General features: G+C 36.9%; 2 protein-coding genes across 3 annotated transcripts in view; both read left to right on the forward strand.

Annotated features, from left to right (window-relative positions):
- The window catches only part of LOC307127066 (uncharacterized protein), a 290,663-nt gene that overhangs the window by 234,627 nt on the left and 32,503 nt on the right, over window positions 1–23,533 (forward strand). The window lies entirely within an intron of this gene.
- Window positions 11,438–16,646, forward strand: LOC307127077 (uncharacterized protein). 2 transcript variants are annotated; one of them, XM_079818065.1, is made up of 3 exons: window positions 11,438–11,494; window positions 13,341–13,825; window positions 13,928–16,646. In XM_079818065.1, the coding sequence occupies exons 2-3, from the start codon at window positions 13,360–13,362 to the stop codon at window positions 14,437–14,439; spliced, it is 978 nt and encodes a 325-aa protein (XP_079674191.1). In that variant the 5' UTR covers window positions 11,438–11,494; window positions 13,341–13,359; the 3' UTR covers window positions 14,440–16,646. The 2 variants fall into 2 exon arrangements, with proteins under 2 accessions (XP_079674191.1, XP_079674190.1); XM_079818064.1 differs by lacking the exon at window positions 11,438–11,494 and adding an exon at window positions 11,985–11,993.

Raw genomic sequence — 23,533 nt, forward strand, 5'->3', positions numbered from 1 at the left:
AACAAAACAACAATCACATTGTTGGGTTTACACCCCTCTTTCATTTAGAGTATCAGCAAAATATTGTGTAACCAAATACAGAAATTCAATTGAATTCGTGTCCAAAACCATTGTTACATTGTAAAATGGACAAAATACAAAGACTCAGAACTCAAAATCAAAATCAACAAAATTCAAAATCAAATGCATTTTTACAATACACTGATTAAATATTTTTCACTAGGTAAGGATGAGAAATACCCTTTTGATATTTAAATTGGTGAGACAAATAATACCTGATTTAGTAAATCAAAAGAAAGAAACAAAAAAAAACAATAACTTGAAGAAATTCACAGTTGTAATACAGTCTAGATGTAAAGACATTTTGTGAGGCAGATGGAGATTTGACTTTGTGTGAAAATCAAATTTATGTGATTGAATTTAGCTGTGGCTATGTGTAAATCATGTCCAAACACTGGTGAGGAGGGTTAATAATTGTGATGCAAATTTAGCCCTGTTGTAAAACAGGCAGCCAGCAATACAATATCAGTATGAGGTGTGGTCTGGCTCAAATTCCTCTCACACCAATGTTTTTGTTAAGGAGCATGATAAAATGCAAAGTTTGGAGTTCTTGAATCCTGCGCTGTGATGAAAACATTCTCATGGTTAATGCAATTGTAATTCACACTGTAGCCACATGGCAATTCTGTGCTCCTGTACTTGGTTTAACTGCAGCTATATCGGGAATAGCAGAGTTTCCAATTCGGAGACTAACAAATTCAACATAGACACACATGCAACTTGAAATTGCTGTACAATTCCAGTATTAAAGTTATTCCAATTTACACAAGATACATGGCCTAGAATGCACAGCATCTACAGCCTTTATCCTAAGTGTTTCATCACTTAGAGTAAAGCAATCATGTGTTTTAAAGAATAAACTTGACTAGTCTATGTGTATCTTGTAACACAAACAACCATACTGTGTAATCAATTACTATTAAACTCCTTGCTAAGAGGCTGCTAACCCGCTTGCAAGTGAAGTTAATAGCTGAAGGCCTTGCATGAACACTGCAGTTAGCTCACTGAGAGTCTTACCTGCAAATGAGCGCTGATCTTTTCCCTTAGAAAGTAATTTCCTATTTTTCTGAAAATACGGAGGAGGCCGACCTCGACCCAGCGACCAGCATTTCAAATCGCCATGACCTATTTTCTGACAGGATCTGCAAAACCTGTTCTCTTGGTCATGGGGTTGTTTGCTAGGTTCTCCTGGAGTATGAGGATAATGACCTTCTAATGCTTGCAAACCATGCGTTCTGGTACACGACACTGCGCTATTCCGTTGCTGCACCCGCTTAAGAACTGAAATAGGCACACTTTCTTGGGCATTTTCTGAACTAAACGTTTCAGATTCATTAGAGCAAGTCACCTCATCTATGAAGTGAACATGCTTTTTAATCCCATCGCTGTTAAAGGGGTGGTAAAACACATTCTTTTGAAGGCTTGACTGTGTTTGTGGGGTGCACTGTAACATGTGTTCATGCTTCGTTTAAAAAAAAAATTCCTTATTTTTCATATATTTGACCTTTATTCTACACTGCTCTGTCCCTCCTTGTAAAACGGTCTGATGCTTTCCGGGTTGTATGAAGCCAGTCCCTCAAAAATACGCAGTGGGCTCTGATTGGTTAGCTGGCCTAGTGTGTTGTGATTCGCTAAACGCCTAGTGCGTATGTCGGAAACGTCACGCCCCTTACCTTACCGGTAGACTGTGCTTTGGTCAGTGTTAGAAACAACGGCGTCAATAAAACCATATGAGCCCGAATCAGACCCAGAACATTTGAGTGAAGATGATCGAGCAGAACCTGTTCAGTCCTCAAGAGTAAAGACTGCGGATCTATAGTGATCGCTACTGAATGGCACTTTAACTTTTGTATTTTTAGAACGATTATAGCCAAATATCTGTCGCAAGAACTAACCCAAAACAAACACTAAGCACTGGCTTTAACTAGTAAGTTAGCCAAATCACACACAGAACCATGTTTAGCAAGCCTGTAGAGAAACAATACATAAAAGCTCTAATCAAAGAATCATTTACACTAATGTCAGGTTCGCTGTTGAGATTTTAACGTTAGTGTTTGTAACGTTAGGTGTTCGTCGGATAACGTCAAGTATGAATGAGCATTTAACAGACTGGTTTGCAGAACAGCGTTGTCATCTGTTTACTTCCTTGCTACAACCTATTACAGGAAAACACATCGATGAAAAATAAATCAGACTTACAGGTTGTGGCCCGTAAACAGCTTCTGTTTGTAAATCCAGCTTTCAGGACAAGCCGTTGTGCATATCCTGTATTGAACTCGCGAAGTTTGTGGAAGTTTGTGTTGTCCTCCGTGAAATGTGCAGCGCGCGCGTCATGCATCCACGCACCGGCAGTGTTTTTTTTCACACAGCTGATGTTGTGCAAATCTGGCATTGAAATCGCGAAGACGGTGGATGTTTTCCTCTGTTAGATGTGCTGCAGGGAGCCCTGCGCGCGCCTGATTCCCCGCTGACTCAAACACACGTGCATATAACATGTTTTATGTTAAACGCTCTGCAACGCACCCCCGTCCCAAGGAAGGCTGAACAGAGCAAGTACCCCAGACCTGCAATCCGGATGAAAATAACAGCGTTTCCTCGGCATCGCGGCAACAACACTCCAGCCTACTATACCACAACAGCGCCGCGATACAAAATGGCCTCACCCTCCCTTATTTAATATTCTCGGAGGAGGGGTTTATGTAAATATTGAGCCTGTTGATGTCACAAAACCCTGGAGGAATGTGTGTAGTCGCCTACTGGCCGTTTGCTGTAGTTCTTAGAAACTGATTTCTTTAAAAGCAAATATCTCCCTTTGCTTTAAACTTTGAACGTTGTAACTTTGCAGATGTTGTTTATGCTCAAGCAGCAACATTACACGTTAGCTAAAATTAGAATAGTGAAATCGTGGTTTACCACCCCTTTAAGCATTATGGGAGGCATGCGCTTTTTAGCATTTAGCTTAGCCTTGAGATCTGCAATGGTTTCTTTGTGCTTTTTACACTTTTCAGTCAGGGCTAACTGCTCAGCTAGTGAGTTATCTAGCTGCGTTTGAAGATCTTGAATCTTTGCCTCAGACTTTTCTGCTTCTTCATTTTTAGAATCCACTTCTTTACATTTCGCATCTATACTTGAAAATAGATGTGTTGTCACATCACGTAGCCTTTTACAACTTATGAAGTTTAACGCCTCAATTATTCCACCATGTTTTGATTTCTTTTGATGTCTGCCATTTAATTCCCAATATCTGAACATTTCATCATCTGAACTTTTAATTCCAATATACTCTTTCTTGAGTTTAGACAAGGTAGGCTCAACTTTTTCACTCCATAAAGCAAACAATACGTCTCTAGAAAATTTTCCCTTCCATCCCGAGGAGATTATCTGAATATTCACTGATTGTACAGTAATGGGACTATTGAAGCTATTTAAAACCTTCTAAATTCTGTTTCATGCAATTCCTTCAACCATTAAACAATGAAAACAGACTTACCCAAAGAAGGTCAGCTTTAATCCATTCACAAGATCAACTGATCAAAAAATGTCCTCATTCTTACACAGATCAAAGTAAATTTCAGAAAATTCACTGCAAGGGATCCCGGGTTTTCGGCACCATCTGTAAGAGTGGACTCCTGTAGACGGTTCAATCTACAGGGTTGCCATTAGACTAAAAAACGTTATCAGAAAGATGGAAGAAAACTGTACATTTCTTGTCTATTTCCACCCACTGCAACTCATACCAACGACGGAGATAAGCGCAGTTACAATAGCAAAATATGTGGGAGAGCGTTGCTATAATGTGACTATATTGTATTGCAATAGGGAGCACTTCAAAGTCAATACTAAATCAAAACTAGTTAGCACAGTATTTGTAATAAAAAGGATTTAATGACAAAATCTGGTTATGGTTACACTTAAAATAGTTTCAAAATGGATGAATGAGATGATAAACTTATACCATTAATCGTACACAGCATGAATACAATGTTACCTGAGAGAGAGAGAAAGAGAGAGAGAGAGAGAAAGAGAGAGAGAGAGAGAGAGAAAGAGAGAGAGAGAAGAGAAGCCCAGATGACTTCAAGAGCCAGAGGAAAAAAGAGAGAGAGCCACAGTTCCAATCCTTTTATCTATTCCTTGACCATGTGACTGAAACCAAATGTATTCTTTTAAACTGACCAATCAGACCAAACTTACACATAACATTCAAACTGACCAAACTTCCCCCACTGTAAAAGGTGTGGCACCCCCTGCGGCCTACAGGCCTGCCTTTTGCCTTCCAGGCCCTTCTGTTAAGCAAATGTGTTGACAACAGTAAAGCAAATTTCTTTGTTGGATTTCAAATATCAAATATCTTTGATTATTTTCAATCCTTTCAATATCTTGGGGGGGAAGATGTCGGCTTAAGCTTACATACAGTATCTAAAAGCATAGCTAAAGAGATCGGCTCAAAATCAGACAACACAGCATGAATTACAACTGTATCCATAGGCACATATGAACACTGTTGTATATTCTTTCTGATGTCAGAAATACGCCCAACAAAAATTCTAAAAGACCTTCACATAGCTCCATGGATGTATCTCCAGGCACCTCTAATGTCGGATTCAGAAATGAGTCAATTGTCCTGAAAAGGACTCTTGAATTTTTTTGATTTTTCTTAATAATGTCTGAGAAATATCTAGACCTGGCAGTTTTTACAGCCCGCTGGAATTTACCTAAGGAGTCTCTTAACATTTCATAAGAAATTTGTAATTTGTCTCTCTTCCATTTACGTTCACATCTTCTACACTGTCTTCGTAACAATTTCACCTCTTCATTGTACCATGGAGCAGACTTACTTTTTCTACATACCTGTCTCAAAGGGGCAACACAGTTTAATGTTTCTTTGCATACAACATTAAAACTATTAACAGCTTCTTCTACATTGTTGGGGTAACAGCTTAGGACCCAGGACCAGTAGTGAAAAATGAAGACCAGGAGTCAGGAGTCAGATTAATTAAAGAAAATTTACTGAAGAATAGTTTGCAGTTTCATCAGCAGAAGCCAGCTCAAGAGGAGTTCGTAGGCCGCGCTCCCTCTAACAGTCTCCCCGCCTCCGTCTAACGTACATACAATTTTCTGAACAGTTATACGGTTTTCAAGGTCTAGACACGTCATTACTGCCATGTGGACTGATTCTGATTGGTTCTAACAACATGCAATGTAAGCAACTTTCCACACGTAGACAGATAGGAGCATATATCACTAAAAATGCGTAGACTCCGTGTCGCCCAGGCCCAGATTAATCCTCAATGACCTCGGAGGTCACAGAAAAGACGCCTCAAAGTCTGGAATCGTTTGCAGAAAGGACCATCTCTAATACTGGATCTGCACAGAATCATGAGACGCACACACAAAGTTTCCCAGAAAAACAGTTTCCATCAAGGTCGGGACATCTTAACTAACTATCAACAAAGCTGAATCTGCAAAACATGCTGATACTACATTTAGTACAGAAGTGACTTTATTCTATTCTATAAAGAAAGAAAAGTATATCAGAGAGGTACATTTCTGTTACATTTTGAGTCCCCAAAAGAGTCACATAGCTGTAACATAGATGACCCCGGGGGTCGCTTTAGGAAGACACAGTTAACACATGCTGAGCTCTTCTCACTTCAAACACCAAGGACATTTTCCTGTCAGCACATCTTGACACAGACATCAGAGCTGGATTCAAAAGTAAAAGTAAAAATAAAACTTTTCATTTTTAGAAGTTATCTCTTTGGTCGCCCTCCGGCCTTTCAGAATTTTGAGGGAGTCTCTGGATAATTTAGATAGTGACTTCAGCCAATTTGTCACTTTGTCTCTGCCATCAAGTCTATAACATTTACGCTTACCATTTTGAATCAATTGACATTATTTAAATTTAAGCCCTCAGTTGAATTTAGACAATGGTTTTAACCCATGATGGACGGCAATCTTTAACTTTACAATTCCACTTGAACTAATCCAGAGAGTAATTCAAATCAACATCATAAATGACAAAAGTCGTCATAACAGACAGAGCTGGATAACAATCCATTTAAAGCTCGTCCCGTGTTCTGGATCATCTTTTCACCAGATTCCTTCAAAATTAACAGTTTCTCTAAAGGTTGTCGTTTACCTTAACCCATCTGTAATGGTCAAATACTCATTCCAGAGGTTAATGACACCCCATCAGGACAGAACATTTCTAGGAACACATACAAAACATAAAGAGCAGTCACACCTGCTCAATCTCAAATTTTGCTTTTAGTGTTTACTCACATTATTATTTAAACTGAGCTTTTACATCTGCTTATTATTAATTTGTCTCTACAAAAGTCAGCTGGATTGTTTTGGTTCTGATATCATTTCTTTGTTTTGTTTCAGCTTTAGCAGGGCGATAACAAATTGCACCATCCCTGCTTCCACAAGCAGTCTTTCTCTCTCTCTCTCTCTCTCTCTCTCTCTCTCTCTCTCTCTCTCTCTCTCTCTCTCTCTCTCTCTCTCTCTAACCTTTTTAACAGTCTTCTAAGACTTTAACTTCAATGTGAAATTCATCTCATACCTTTTTAAACACTGTTTTCCCTAAAACATGTCTTATTATTTTCAAGTGATGCCATGTGCTTTTACTTATCAATATCTTCTATCATCTGTGGCACAGGCTCAGATATCAGCCTTGAGCTGGTTTTGAAATAGAGAGAGACTTCTATGCATTCAGGACTGGTACTGCATTTTCATAAACTTTTAACTTCTTCTATCATCTGTGGCACAGGCTCAGATATCAGCCTTGAGCTGGTTTTGAAATAGAGAGACTTCTATGCATTCAGGACTGGTACTGCATTTTCATAAACTTTTAACTTGTCACTCTAGCACAGCATAAGACTTGGCTAGAGATCACATTTATCTTCCAATAAACGTCAGACTTCACACTATCTCAGCGTAAGACCTGGCTAGAAATTAAAATTGTTTTCAAATAAGCGACAGATATTTTCCTTTTAACTCTATCTTTTGCCAGAATTGACGGTTCCAAATAACCATAATTTTATATTTGTCTTTTGCCCAAACAATAAATTTAACTTCAAACATCTAAATTGAGTCTGAGTTACTCTTCCAATTTTAGCCCCAGCACCAGAAATGACATGGTGGGGCAGATTCAGATAAGCGAATTGTTTTATTACAGCTCTGCATGAGCTTATCTTTTGAAAACAAAACATCAGCTTCTAGGGTTTTTAGCTTTTAACACTATTTACACATTTAACACAATTCATCCAGTCAAATAAACTTTATCAGAATTTTTCACGAATCATTTTAACATTTTTATCATTTAAACCCTCTATGTCTCTAATTATATAGTTACTGCCATTAATTTTAAACCTCATAATTTATTTTAAAAGGATCATGGATCTTTCCTTTAAAAGGAATTCCTTAAGACTTCAATTTATTGAACTTATTCCTTATTTCCTTATTTTCAATCTGTGCACTCTGTTTAAAATCCCTCCGTGACTATATCTGCTTTTTCCTTTTTCTTTTCAAAAACAACTTCAAGTCCTTTTACTCAGACTACACAAACGAAATCCTACATCATTTTCAGTGATTTCTGCCAATTTATCTCAAAAACAGTTAGGAATTAAAATTTTTCCAGTCTTTTAGCTTTTAGCCAGTCAAGTTTCTGATTAACTTTTCCAATTTAGAATTAAAACTTTTGCTGCCCATTTACTTGATAATTCTTTCAAATTTCTTTGACGTCAGGGCTTCAGAGCAGCGCTGCTTACAGCGTTTGCTGTCTTTCGTCTCAAAATCTTTTTCTGGACTGATCATATCACTCCAATTTTTAGCCATCCTTTTAGTCAAAGTTCATACTCACCTGAAATTATACCAGCAGAGATGGAGGCGGCGATCTTTAACCAACACAGCTGTGGCTTCTGCGTGATGAAACTGCAAAGTACACTTATACGAAAAAGTCACTTACTGGTCCATTCCAATTTGGGTCATACCTTACATTTTACTCGGGATCGTTCCTGATGCATCCCTGGCAAACAACCCTGAATCTATTTTTATTTTGTTTAACTAATAACTTAATCCCTAACTGTCTATTGTCCTAAATTCGGGGATCCCCTATCTGAGTTGGAAGAGACGGAGAAGGTTTGCGGTGATGCACTGGCCCCCTTTGTCCAGTGCCGCATGCCCCTTTAGGAGTGGTATCCTTACCTTAGCCCTTAATCAGCTCTCTCCCCTTTAAGCATGCCTACGTTGCACCCCGTTTCCAAATGATTGGCCTACTGGAGCGACTTCTTATACCCCTTGTGTGTTTCTCAAAAAGCTCTCGACTTACTCAGAGTAGCCGAAACACAATCCTTAGTATAATTATTCCCTATTTCCCATTGAAATAAAGCTCTCCCGTTCCCCTAACCCAGTCTCTTCCAGTCAGACAAGTCTAATAATAAAAATATACTACCTTATCTACTTGTTTGCCAGAGGTGTACCAAGGAATGATTGCCCGCATTCTCCACCATAAACTGTTGGGGTAACAGCTTAGGACCCAGGACCAGTAGTGAAAAATGAAGACCAGGAGTCAGGAGTCAGATTAATTAAAGAAAATTTACTGAAGAATAGTTTGCAGTTTCATCAGCAGAAGCCAGCTCAAGAGGAGTTCGTAGGCCGCGCTCCCTCTAACAGTCTCCCCGCCTCCGTCTAACGTACATACAATTTTCTGAACAGTTATACGGTTTTCAAGGTCTAGACACGTCATTACTGCCATGTGGACTGATTCTGATTGGTTCTAACAACATGCAATGTAAGCAACTTTCCACACGTAGACAGATAGGAGCATATATCACTAAAAATGCGTAGACTCCGTGTCGCCCAGGCCCAGATTAATCCTCAATGACCTCGGAGGTCACAGAAAAGACGCCTCAAAGTCTGGAATCGTTTGCAGAAAGGACCATCTCTAATACTGGATCTGCACAGAATCATGAGACGCACACACAAAGTTTCCCAGAAAAACAGTTTCCATCAAGGTCGGGACATCTTAACTAACTATCAACAAAGCTGAATCTGCAAAACATGCTGATACTACATTTAGTACAGAAGTGACTTTATTCTATTCTATAAAGAAAGAAAAGTATATCAGAGAGGTACATTTCTGTTACATTTTGAGTCCCCAAAAGAGTCACATAGCTGTAACATAGATGACCCCGGGGGTCGCTTTAGGAAGACACAGTTAACACATGCTGAGCTCTTCTCACTTCAAACACCAAGGACATTTTCCTGTCAGCACATCTTGACACAGACATCAGAGCTGGATTCAAAAGCACAGAGCAACTAAAACACTACAATATTCAAAATCACTCCTTGAATATAGAGAACTGATTTATCAAATGTAGGACACTGTTATAACTTGATTATCATTCATTCTTATTTTAATATTGAACATAGAATCATTCTTGAAGGATATGTGTCTGATGAAGAGACAAGTGATGTTTGGCTTGACCCTTGACCCTTCAACATCAAGATGTGGAGATAAAAGATCCACTTGAACACATTGTAACATCTCCATGAAAGAAGCATTAAAGTCCAAATGTGTATTGGGCATTAGTGGACGAAGCAATTTTTTAACTGGACAAAGTTTTTTCAGTTGACAAGGAAGAGAGACAGAACATAAGACCGGATTGTGGTCAGATAACAAAAAGTCATCAATGATAATGTCCTTGACATCTAAGCCAAAGGACATGATCAAGTCCAGCGTGTGACCCCGGTTATGCGTAGGCCCCTTCACCATTTGCTGAAATCCAAAGGAATCAATTAAATTTAAAAAGTCTTTTGCTAAGAGGTTTGTTGGACAGCACACATGGATATTTAAATCCCCCATAACTAAAATTTTATCATATTTTAAAATAATATCTGTAAAGAGAGTAGCCAGTTCTGAAATACAGTCCCTATTTGCTCCTGGTGGTCGATAAATAACAGCACAGAGGATAGGTGTTATTGATTTGATTTCAAAAGTTTGCAGTTCAAAGCTTACAAACTGCCGAAACTCAATCAAAGTACAATTAAAAGTGTTTTTAAAAATAGAAGCCAGTCCTCCTCCCTTTCCTATTTGTCGAGGAGAATTAAAGACTGAAAAATTATTCGGAACAGCCTCTCCCAAAACATACATATTGTCATTGTTCATCCAGGTTTCAGTAAGAAACACAAAGTCCAAATCCCGAGCTCTAACGAACTCATTTAGAATAAAAGACTTGTTTTTAAGAGAGCGCACATTCAACAAGCCCAACCTTAAAGCTGATCCGTCCATGATCTCCGACGAGTGTACTCGATCAAATGGCACAGGGCAAAGATTCTGCACGTTGATCCCATTCCAACAGAGATGTAGAGCACGTCGAAAGTGGACCTGCACAGGTCCCTCCGGCATAACGGGTCGAATCCACCGAAGCATCGCGCTCTCCGAACGCCTACACAGCACCCGGCTGTCTTTCCAGCCCCACAGCCGCATATCCGCGAGCCGTGGTACTCCCGGAAGAGAGACCAGGTATGCCTTTAATTTCACTGCCTTCATGCCTTTCTCCTCGCTTTCCACGGCGACGCCGTCTTTTCGGCAAAGGGGGCCAGGGATCGCGTTGCAGCCACGTTGGGATCCTTAGCGGTGGTTTTGGGACATTAAAGTGGAGTTCCTCCCGAGCATCCTTAAACTGTTTCTCATATATGTTTCGGATATTTAAAAGTGTAAAGCGATCATACACCAGTGCAGAGCTAGACTCATGAATAAACAACGTTATAAATAAAACAACAGCAATAAAAAACAAACTAGACATGGACAGACGGCATGCCACTGACACCGGCGCCATCTTCCATCATCTTCCCATCTTATGCCTGTCCATGAATTTGTGTCTGCCGCTGGGTCTGCCCTAACTCCCGTTTTATGAAATCCTTTTAGGTATGAAATCACTTTATTAATGACACTTTTGTTCTTTATTTCTTTTTTTAATAATTGTGTAAATTGTGGTTTGTTTACAAGAAATTTGGCAGATCCTCACTTTAAAACTATACATATATATATATATATATATATATATATATATATATATATATATATATATATATATATATATATATATATATATATATATATATATATATATATATATATAATATATAATCTGTCTAAAATGTGACCATTTGACTTTAAAATGTAATATTTCCTTTGTCACTTAGGGCACCACATGCACCAGGACTACCACAGCCACACCCATGTGGCCACTTTTCTGCCAATTAGAAGCAGAGGAGGGGCTTTAAAAATAACAGTATTTGTGGGTGGGATCACAAACTACAAGATTTCCAGCCAATAAAAGCTGAAGCATTCCTTCATTTCACCATTCAGCATTAATAGATCTTGTGGCTTGAAGAAACTACTCTCACTTTTGGACAAGGTAAGGCAGTTGCATTTAGGATCATTTGATCAAATTTGCTATCAATGGTAGTCAAATTTATTCTGCTTTAAACATCTCCGTCATCTTTTTTAAATATGTATTTATTTTATTTTAAGTGACTATATGTTATATGTTACAATGTAAAAATGTACCTAATTGTAATTCTAAAATGTATTTATTTACTTTTCAATTTTCAAATTGATTTTTCAAAAATGATATACCAAACTGGAGGAAAATGTCATCCTTTAAGTATTTTATCTGATTTTGTAAATGATCATATTTTAGGAGTCAAAGGTATTATTTAAATCAATGTATCAAGTGAATACATTTTAGTCTGTTGTTTCCAGAAGTTATTTCCTATTTTTTATCTGTTTAAATAAAATAGTGTTTTAAATTATCCTTGTGCTTGTGTGTTTAACATGTTACAATTATAAAATAATACTAATTATACTAATTATAAAATGTGGATCTCTTTTTTTGTGTGTGTGTAACAGGGACAATGAGCAGGTATGTCTTTTCCCACCTGCACATATTATAATATTTGTTATTTAACCCTCTGGGGTTCTTCATTTATGGGTCACACTCAGGACCTTCGATCAATGAAATATATTTTTGTTCAATAATATTTTTTCTTTCCTTTTTTTTTTTTAAGATAATTTTATGATTTATAATTAATATTTATGCAATAATTATGACCCATTTTTCCCATTGAATATAAAAAATGTGTGTATATATATATATATATATATATATATATATATATATATATATATATATATATATATATATATATATATATATATATATATTTTTTTTTTTTTATTAAAGCTGTATTTCATTTTAGAGTCAAGCCTAGGCCTCATGAAATATTTTTTTTTGTGCCATCCGGTGGACACATTGAGCATTTTTATCACGCAATAGCACATTTTTACCACTATAGTGGATCTTGCATTTTATAAAAAATAAATAAAAATCATAGCTTCATAGGAATGGTCCGTGGTCCGAACTTGGTGACTTTATTGGTACTTGGTATATTAACACCCAAAAAAATTGGGGACAGGATTTGAAAAGTCTAAGTGGTCATAAAAAAAAAATAGTCACACTCAGGACCTACGGGTCAAAAACCCCCATAGGAAATGAATGGGAAATTGGCAAAAATATGAAAATACAGAGTTTTTTTGTGCATACAATCTACAAATCAGCCAGGATGCAGAAAAAAGGACTCAACAGTGAAGGGGTGAATCTCTAAAACATCAAGAGTGCAAAACAGACAAAAAAACTCTCTCACACACACAAAAACACAATTAGCTTTTGGAATGGCAAGTGTGTGTGTGTGTGTGTGTGTGTGTGTGTGTGTGTGTGTGTGTGTGTGTGTGTGTGTGTGTGTGTGTGTGTGTGTGTGTGTGTGTGTGTGTGTGTGTGTGTGTGTGTGTGAGAGAGAGAGAGGTTTTTTTGCCTGTTTTGCACTCTTGATGTTTTAGAGATTCACCCCTTCACTGCACAAAAAAACTCTTCATTCACTTCCTATGGGGGTCCTGAGTGTGACTATTTTTTTTTTTTACCACCACTTAGACTTTTCCAATCCTGTCCCCAATTTTTTTGGGTGTTCATATACCATATACCAAGTACCAATAAAGTCACCACGTTTCAGACCATTCCGATGAATCTACGATTTTTAAACATTTTTATTTAAAAAAATTAGGGTCAGAAATGACCGAAGAGCCCCAGAGGGTTAAAGTAAAACGTTTTTTTTTTTTTTTTTTTTAAATACAAGACAATGAAAAGTATTCTACTGTTTATACCATTAAAATGTGTTTTAAAAGTGTTCTCACATTTGTTTTCCCATATCTGCAGTGTTAATGATTTGCAGTCTATGGAGGCAGTTTCTAGGCCTCTAAATCAGGGAATTATCCATCTCCTTAACCTCTGCGAGTGCCTCAATTATGTGCACGTCAATCCCACCACTGGCTTGAGCTCCAACTTCAACCAAATGAGGAAATATATTGATGATACTGTGTTGTGCCTGTATATAGCAGAGACAAAGATTGAAAACAAACTGAGATATTTGGATGAAAACACGGAGTATTTTATTCAAATGAAACAAAATCTTGAGCAGCAGAAAAAAGAAAACACCAAGACCATAGATAGATTACACACAGAGAAAAAGTCTGCTGAAGAAATGCTACGGTATTCCAGAGAAGCTTTAACACAGGCTGAAAAAAACGTAGAAACTGCTTATTATGCCCTGAAATCTGCACACGATAGGAGGAAACAAGCTGAAGATCTAACAATTGCAGGGGGGGCACTGTTTGCAATACCAATCTTGGGCTGGATTGCTGGTAAGAAATTCATTTTAGCATCCTTCTGCTATGCATTTACAAAACTGTGACTGATGTATTGGAGAAACCTTTGGTTAGATAAGATTTCTTGTTTCCATCTAGGTTCAGTAATGCTGAGTCAGGGAGTGCCAGAATCAAACCGGGCCTCAGATGACATCAGAGCAGCTGAACGGGAGCAACAAAAGTTTACCTCTGAGGTGAAGGCGAAAACCCAAAAAATATATGAATACGAGTCACAGATCTATGGTAAACAAGATGAAATTAATTATACCAATGCGGCACTGAAGAGGATGGAGGGAGATATTGAGAGAATTAAAAAGACTCAAGAGAACACAGCAAATATTCAGGAAAAGGTCAGGAGAGCTGTGAGCCTTGTGAATGTTCTTGTTGGAAGAGTCGATGTACTGGAGAAGCAAACTCGACGTTTCGCCAACTGGCGGGCTGTAGTGAACATCATGGAAGAAGTGACGAAGGCCGTAATTGATGTTGCTGAGAATCGGCTCCTCTATGGTGATCGTAATCCAGCCTTAATCAATGCTTTGAGGGAGAATGTCAGAGGACTAGTGGCTATATGCAACTCGCCCAGTAATTCTGAACATGACGACTATTATTAAGTAAAATAAATAAATAAAATCACCCCGTGTCGATTTGACACATTGATTTAGTTAGGGCAACCACACCTATTAAGCTCAAGTACCCATTAAGCAAACTACTATCTTCGAGCTCAGATTTTAAAAAGAAAAAAATTATTTATCATCCTACTTGTCTTAACCAATTGATGTGTTTGTTACTATATACCTTTTGTAATCTCGAGCCAATCAGACCATCGCACACTGAGATATGGGTATCCATGTGTTCACGCTGTCTGGCGGCCATTTTGAAAGCTGTCTTAAAACTTTCACCAGAAGAGGAGCTCCTTAGATGTGCATTTTAGATGTTTAAGCCTTTATTTTGGATAAGTATAACTTCTTACTGCAAGATTAAAGGTCCCGTTCTTCGTGTTTTTTTGAAGCTTTGATTGTGTTTACAGTGTGCAATATAACATGTGTTCATGTTTCGCGTGTAAAAAAACACAGTATTTTTCACACTATTTACTTATCTGTATACCGCTGTTTCCACTGTCCTAAAAACGGCTGGTGATTTCCTCTTTCTATGAAGTCCCTCCTTCAGAAATACGTAACGAGTTCTGATTGTGCAAGCGCTTACCGTGTTGTAATTCGACCGCAGCTTAGCGCACGTGCCAGCAGTTCCTGTGTTGTGATTCGACAGCAGCTTAGCGCATGTTGGAAAGGTCACGCCTCTTAACGGGAGATATATACGCGCTTAATGATCTCTACAGCGTCCCTGGGAAAGCCAAACAAAGGTGATTTGACTCCTGGATGAAAATAACAGCGTCTCGACGACATGGCGATAAACACACTCAACGCAACAGTTCCTTTTCTCCACGCGACCGTCCGCTTCTCCACGTGGGACAGCAACAAGACCGCGCCCCCTTTTTCGCGTTTCTTTGTGGGCGGAGGTAAGTCTGTTCTACTGCTCTACTGACGTAATTAAAGAAGGAAGTACCAGGATGTAGTCCAAGCCAGCCGTTCGCTGTAGGCTTTGAAAGGGAACTTCTGTTAAATAAAATATCTCGCTTGGCATTGAACTTTGAGCTTTATAATTTTACAGGTATTATTTATGCTCTAACAGCAACATTACACACTAACTAAAGTTTGAACAATGGGATCATGCGGAATGGGACCTTTAAGAGATTCATGTTTAGACTTTTGCATATTATACATCCTGGAAATAATTACAGTTTGATGAGTTCGATCCAAAAGAACATAGTTAGCTTACTAGCTGTATAAGATTGTGTGCTACACTCATATTTTACTTCACAGGCATTACTGGCTTGTACTTTTAAATCTATTATATTATATATTTACAGTTTATTGATGTTCTGTGGTTTTACACTGCTGTATTTTTTAATAAGGCTTCATATCATTGTAAGGTGAGCTTAAAGGGAACTACTATGAAAATCACAGCTTCAGTGTGACATCAATAAGGAAGAGTATAATTCAGTAGATATTTTCAATAATAGCTGTTCATATTAAAATATGTATGAACTTAATACATGACCTAGATTATTTATTTAGCAAAATTGTCCTTTTAAATTTAATTTAATAATATTAATTAATTTAAAAACAGTTGCTGTTCCAATAAAGCTCAGTGTGCTCCCTTTAAGCTCATTCACATTGAACATCTATGTAAATCCTTCATAAACAGACTTTAAATATTAACTCATGGTTGTCACTTTAAGTTCATCTTTTATAAAATGATTAATAACTTATTTTCACAGCAGCCTTAAAATTACAAAATCTAGACAGAACAATAGTTTATACCCAAAGATGAAAGAGGCACGTCATCTGTACAAGTAAAGGTGCTTTTAGAAACCTGTCATATCTGCGAATAAGAGAATATAAATAAGTTGACATCCATTAAATAAGAGGCTTCATAATGAGACTAGTTGCTGTGTTCATCCCCATGGATGAAATGTTTTATTGGTTTGTTTTGCTATTTGATTTTTGAATGTGTGTTACTTGGACTAGCAGACTAGTCCAGATGTTGAAATGTGTTTGAATGTGAATTCACTGCAAAACTTCACCCTTGTTGCTTGATTTTAGTGTTGTGTTTTATTGAGATTGACTCCCTTTGTGAATAAAGTGCACTTTAGATTACTTATTGCACAAATAATATACTTTAAAGATGAATGCACATTAAGCGTAATTGATTTCAAATGTTTCACATATTAAGTTGAAATAAAATACAATAAGTTGCCATTAAGAGTGCTTTTTTTTTGGAACAACTTAAGTGGGACTTTTACAACATTGTATTTACTTTCATAATTGCTTTAAAATTTAAATAAATTGCACTACTCAATGTACTGACAAGCAATTCATGTGAACTACAATATACTTTAATGTCAGTTAAAAATGCACTTAAGTGTGAATTCTTCAACGCACTCAATACATATTAAATGTGATTTATTTCAAGTGTATAATAGATTAAGTTCATATAAATGCAATTATTTGAAATTTAGAGTGATTTTTGGAACAACTTAAGTGGGACTTTAATGCAACTTTATATAAAGGAAGCAAGGTACAAATAGTAACTAAACATCAGCTTTTTCAAATGCAAAAAGAAAGGGGAAAAAAATACATTATTTCCAGAGGAGACGTAGTATTTTTGCCGCATGCATATTAAAAAAAATGAAAAATTATTTAATGCATGGTTAAATATTCATTGTAAATGTTTTCCATTTCTGTTCAAGTTGAAGTTGGATCAATCATGTTTACAGTGTAGTGTAGTCTGATTCAAATTAAATGCAAATTATTTTTTATATTTGTTAAACTTTTGTTTGCAATTAATGCAATTAAATGTGTTTAATCGGCGTAGAATAACAATGATATTGAAAGTATTCTCTACACAGATACAGATAAAGTACATTACTATTACATTAAGTACAAATAGCTACAGTAGGCTAGCCTAGAAATCTAGACGCACCGTAGCAGCAGGAAATCAAATTTGCAGCCAGGGCGTCTAGCAACTCTCCGTTGGCTTGTGAGCTGGAAAAAACAAACTCTGGTCAGGCCAATCACATCGTGTATAGAGTCGTGGGAGCGGGCTTAACATAATGACGGCAGAGTTGCGGCGGTTCCGCGTGCTACTTGTAAACAAAGAAGCTGGCGAACGGCGGCCTTTCAAATCGGCTTTGGCCGCGACTCTGGAAGACTTGGAGTTAAGCTTTTCTTTGAGAAAAGAACAAAGAACGGCCCTGAAGTCATTCTTAAGAAAGGAAGATGTGTTCGAAGTTTTGCCGACCGGATACAGCGAAAGTTTAATTTATCAACTAGCGCCACTTCACCTTCTTCGGTGCTCTGGTTGGTTGTAGCGCTATCCAATTGTGTGCAGGGGGAATTTGAAAGACAACCGTTTGTCCCGCCCCTCGGATTGAGCCCTGCCAATGGTGAGTTTCCAGACCCAACATCTTGATGTGGGTCTGGCTTGTCAGGCTAACAGTGTAGAAGATTTTATTAGTTAAAAATTAGCAGTTTAAGGCTAATGAAAAGACACTATTATGTTCAAATGTGTGCTGACATCTCAAGTGTGTTCAAATGTGTGCTGACTGTGTTTAAATGTATGCTGACTTTGAGAATGCCCTTTAGAAGGACAGGAACAGAATTAGAACTTAGAATGTGGTAATATGTGAGCCAGGGGGTTGTTACCATGTTAGGAAGACAACAGTGGTTACCAAAATAGGAAGACAACTATGGTATATATATGACAGAAAATTTAAGTAGCAGGAGGGCCGGTGGCTGGCGGCCCTCCGGCTTCATTGCTGTGTTTGGTGTGAATAAAGCCTCTTCTGAAATCACTAATCCTTTGTGAAGAAATTTTTATAAGAAGAGAATTCTTCAACATATTTGGCACCCCAGATGGGACTGGCTCAGGAGCTGATAAAGAACCGCGGCAGGGTGTTCCGGGACGAATCAGCACAAACAAGTGGCCACGGTAAGCAGTTTTTGCTTAAAGTTTGTGTTATTCGCCAGAAATGTACCTGTTGTGGTGAGACAGCTTCTCCAAATTTAAAGAACTGAAAAGGATTTTTGATTTCAGAATAAATGCATGCTGTATAATTTCTAACAAAAAGGCCTTGGGGATAAGGAAATATGTAGAAGCGTAAATTAGGTTATGTGTATTCTTGTCAAGCCAGATAGTTTTGATAAAAAGGTTTTAATTGAGCTTTATCATGTTGGGGAAGTGTATTGATAAGGTTTTAATTGTGTTTTATCATGTTGAGGAAGTGTATTGATAAAACTTGATAAAAAGGTTTTAATTGTGCTTTATCGTGTTGAGGAAGTGTATCGATAAGGTTTTAATTGTGTTTTATCGTGTTGAGGAAGTGTATCGATAAATTTGAAAAAAAGGTTTTAATTGAGCTTTATCATGTTGGGGAAGTGTATTGATAAGGTTTTAATTGTGTTTTATCATGTTGAGGAAGTGTATTGATAAAACTTGATAAAAAGGTTTTAATTGTGCTTTATCATGTTGGGGAAGTGTATTGATAAGGTTTTAATTGTGGTTTATCATGTTGAGGAAGTGTATTGATAAATTGGACAAAAACAGTTTTAATTGTAAGTTATTGAGTTGAGGAAGTGTATCAATAGACTTGACAATAAGAATTAGTGCATTGATTTGATTAAATTAAAAAATAAGAAATACAAATCGTGTTGAGGAAGTGTATCGATTTGATTAAGTTAAATAAATAAGGAAAAAATTAAGAGTAAAACAATAATTATTTTCTTAAAAGTATAGAATAGAGTGTGTTTGCTGGACTGCCTGTGGCTAAGAATAGTGTGTGTGTGTGTGTGTGTGTGTGTATGTTTGGGCTCTGAAGTGTCAGTGGTTAAAAATAAGCTTTTCCTCTTGTGAGGGTGTCTTCCATCATTCAGTGTTGGAGGTGCACATTTCATTTGAGAAAGAGATAAAAGAATGTCTGTATGAGCTCAAGGACAAATATATGAGCCCTGGGACAAGGATGAAAAAAATGATTGTCCCCATTCAACAATAAAGGGACTTGTATGAGTGCTGTGAATATTGTGAATGTGAGAGACATTCAGTTAGGAAAAGTGGTGTTGCAGAATTAGAACAAAGTAAAGAAGAGATATGACAAGTGGTGAATAATTTATTAATGTAAAGTAAAGTTAAATAGTAAAATTAAAAATTGGAAAATTAAAAAGTAGCTGGTGATTAACAGATATTATATATGATAAAAATAAAAAGGCAAAGTTAAATAAAATAAAATAAATAAATAAGTGATTAATTTGAAAATTATATTTGAAAACAAGTTAAAGTTAAAGAAAGTAAAGTAAAGTAAGTTAAAGAAGTGAATCAGGTCTAGAAATTGTTTATTAAAATAGTTATTGATTAAAGGACAATTATGACCACTCCGGTGGAAATGTTAGGCTCAAAATACCCACTGTGTAAAGAATTAATAGATAAGATATCAAATAAATGGAAAAAAAAGGATATGATAACCAAATGGCCAAAGGAAGGGACATTTGATGTAACATTATGCAAAGAAATGGAAACCTTGATAAAAAATTACAAAATCAAGAACAGTTTAAAGAGAAATTAGAAGAGAAATTAAAAGAGAAAAGGAAAAAGCAGTGCTGGCATTGTTTAGAAAAGAAGGAGAAGAATTATTAAAAAATATATATATAAAACAGGCAAGGAACATTTTAAGAGGTAGACAAAGAAAGAGAAAAAAAACAAAAAAAAACAACATGTTTTCTAATACCCTGTCAAATGTAACTCCAGAAGGGCAGTTCCCAATCCTAAATGCAAATGGAAGGACAGATGGAGTTAGAAAACGAAAAACAAACAAGACAAGATGTGAGACAAAAAGAGAAAAGTAAAACATTAGAGAAAAATGTACCGTTAGGTTATGTATTAGAGCAACTAAAAACTAAGAATGAGGTTAAACAGGCAGAAAGAAGAAGAAAAGAATAATAAAATAAAAAATAAATAAAAAGGTGAAACAGAAACACAAATAGAAGAATTAAATAAAAGCATCAAAGAAATAGAAGAATTATTAAAATGCACAGAAATACAGGCGAGTGATAGAAAAAAAAGTATTAGAGAGTTTAAATATAGAAAATGAAGAGTAGGTAACATTTGATGAAGAAAGGTGGTCACAAGTAAGAGAAACAGGGAAGTAAAACAACTCCCTATTTTGATTATGGGTGACAAAAGATTTTGAGGGGCTTGTCAACTGCCTTCCTGACATCCAGGAGAGAGCTGGGAAATGGATAAGACAATGGGCAAATTGTGATCTGTGGGGGACATTAAAACACTTCTGGCGAAAATTCTAAGTGGATCAAAAAAAGGAAGAAATTCTTCAAGCCTCTGAACGAGACAGAACTGTGAACTCTTGCTATATGGATGAGACTGTTTTTGATGCATATCGTCCGGTAATATGACAGGAATTGCAAAAGGAGTATCCAACCAAAGTAGACAGCTGGGGGACACAGAAAGTCCAATCATATGTGTGCAAAGCAAGAGACTGGAAATCCAGAAGGAGACCCATTGAAGAGAAGAGTCAGACCAAATGGCAGTGCTCCTGTGAATGCTTCTGTGAATACCTCTGTAAATAACCCACTGACTTGTGCAGCTTCCCCCACCAAGGACAGAGAGGGTTGTGAACAGCCTGGATATAACAAAACCAATTGCCCAAACAATCCATGGCAACAGTCACTCAGGGGTGAAAGGTGGGGTGGTTGGCAACGACCCGCTCAAAATTTGCAAAGACAGTTAATTCCTCTGACAACTCCAGTTTGATTACAGACTAAAAATAAAAGTGTGACCTTACCAGTTCTTGTATCAAATCAAACTCCTGTAAACTTGTTAGGAAGAGATGCATTATGTAAATTAGAACTTCAAATTTGGTGTTCTCCAAAAGGAATGTATATAGACTTACAAGAAATAGAAACTCAAATGATGATTTCTGAGCCAGAAGCTCAGTTACTAAAGTCAGGATTTCACTGTACTATGATATATGATGAAGAGAGAGATGAAAAAATAGAAAAGAAATGGCAAAAAGAAACATACAGAAAAAAAAAAAATTGAGATTACCTCAAAAGACATCATAATAGGTAAACAGTGAGCAGTAATGAAAATAACTGAAAATGAATTTATAAAAAAGTTGGTTCAATGTACCATAGTCTGTTCCACATATCTTTATACAGGAAAGAATTAGGAAGCCAAAAGATTTACAGCCAATGATGAAAACTGAACAATGCTGAACAATGCCAGTGGAATTCAACAATAAATCCATTAAATTTTTACTCTGTTGACAAAAATTTCATAAAAGTCTTGTGTGAAACAAAATTAATGGGGATTACTCAAGAGATAGTTATAAATCAAAAAGGACAAACATAAATGATAGCAAAATCCCAATCAATAGAGACTGTTGAGAGTGAGCTATTTAAGGATGTTTAGTGGCAATACTTACTCCAATAGTTTTGATAGAACCACAACCACAACTGGAAGATATTGTTCGAATACAGCAGCAAGCAGGCCCTTATGAACATTCTATGTGGCATCAGAGGGGGGCAAAAAAAGATGAAAACGATATTTGGCGTTCACATGAAGGACAGATTGTTGCACCAACAATGCTTTTGAACATTCTCATTTCAAATGCGCAGGGATTTGATCACTGCGCTATGGGGGAAGTTATAAGAAAAATTAAACAACGAGGATATTGGTCTCCATATTTATATGCGATGGTAGACAATTTTAGGCATCTGGTGATGGATTATGTGGACATGATAAAGCGAGTACAAGGTAAACGATATATGCTTGTGATAATTGATCGATAGAAGCAGTACCATCTTCGGATGAGGGTTCAGGAACAGTAATCAAATTTCTAACAAAAGAGGTAAATTCCTAGATTTGGAATACCATCAGAAATAAGTTCAGATAACAGGTTGGCATTTATTCAAAAACTGTAAAACAAGTATTGCAGCAACTTAGGATAAAACAAAGACTTGGTTGCATTTAAGGGCCTCACTTGCACTAATGACTTGTCGCATGCAAACTAACAGAATCATACATTTAACACCGCATGGAATGCTTACGGGTCGACCCATGCCTGTACCATATTGCAGAGGTAGATTGATTAAAATTGATTGATACAAAGGACCGCCTATAGAACAATTGCAAATGGAATTAAGATCTTATATGAGGAAACTAACTGCAATATGTAAAGCTATATATTTACAGGAAAAAAGAAAGCAGCCCAGTGAGGAGACAGAAACATCTTGTCCAATTGACCCAGGTGACCAGGTGTATCTGAGGGTGTTCAGGACAATGAAAACCTAAGGGATAATAAGGACTGGCTTGATAAATCAAACTGGATTTTGCAAGCATTGGAAGTTGATTCAAGTACCTCCAATGAGGACGAAGAAGATGAATGATGAGCCAGACCCTGGGTGTATGTGCTAGCCTAACCCCTCCCCAAAGGGTGACCTTCTACGATGCGCAAAGTATCTGGGTTGAAGAAGATGACTACAATATAAAAATAACTTTTGATAGTATAATGTATGATTTGATGTTTGATTATTCTACATAACTGTGACAACCACAGGCAAGGCTGAACAAATTGCACACTCACACTTATAACAATGTACTGATGATAAGACATAGGAATTAGGGAAATTAGAATCTTTTACTCCATTCCTGAAAAAGAGAACAAAAGCAAAATCTGGAAGGAGATGTTTGGTTCTAATATTCCTCCGGAGTGTGGTTGCATAATCTAGTCATTGGTAGTGAAACTGAGTGACTTATTTTAAGTCATTAGGTAGCATAACTGAAAAAACTGGATTCTGAAACCTACACATCTGGGAAAAGGTTAGTAAAGGTGGGGCTTAGGTAAGCCCCAGAGGGGGGAATGTAGAAGATTTTATTAGTTAAAAATTAGCAGTTTAAGGCTAATGAAAAGACACTATTATGTTCAAATGTGTGCTGACATCTCAAGTGTGTTCAAATGTGTGCTGACTGTGTTTAAATGTATGCTGACTTTGAGAATGCCCTGACAGGAACAGAATTAGAACTTAGAATGTGGTAATATGTGAGCCAGGGGGTTGTTACCATGTTAGGAAGACA

This window comes from Gobio gobio (assembly GCF_949357685.1).
Source record: "Gobio gobio genome assembly, chromosome: 5".
Lineage (NCBI taxonomy): Eukaryota > Metazoa > Chordata > Actinopteri > Cypriniformes > Gobionidae > Gobio > Gobio gobio.

Excerpts from the sequence above, each read along its gene's own strand:
- LOC307127077 (XM_079818064.1), top strand. Across the intron at positions 13,826-13,927 it reads AATCTTGGGCTGGATTGCTG|GTTCAGTAATGCTGAGTCAG; the intron begins GTAAGAAATTCA and ends GTTTCCATCTAG.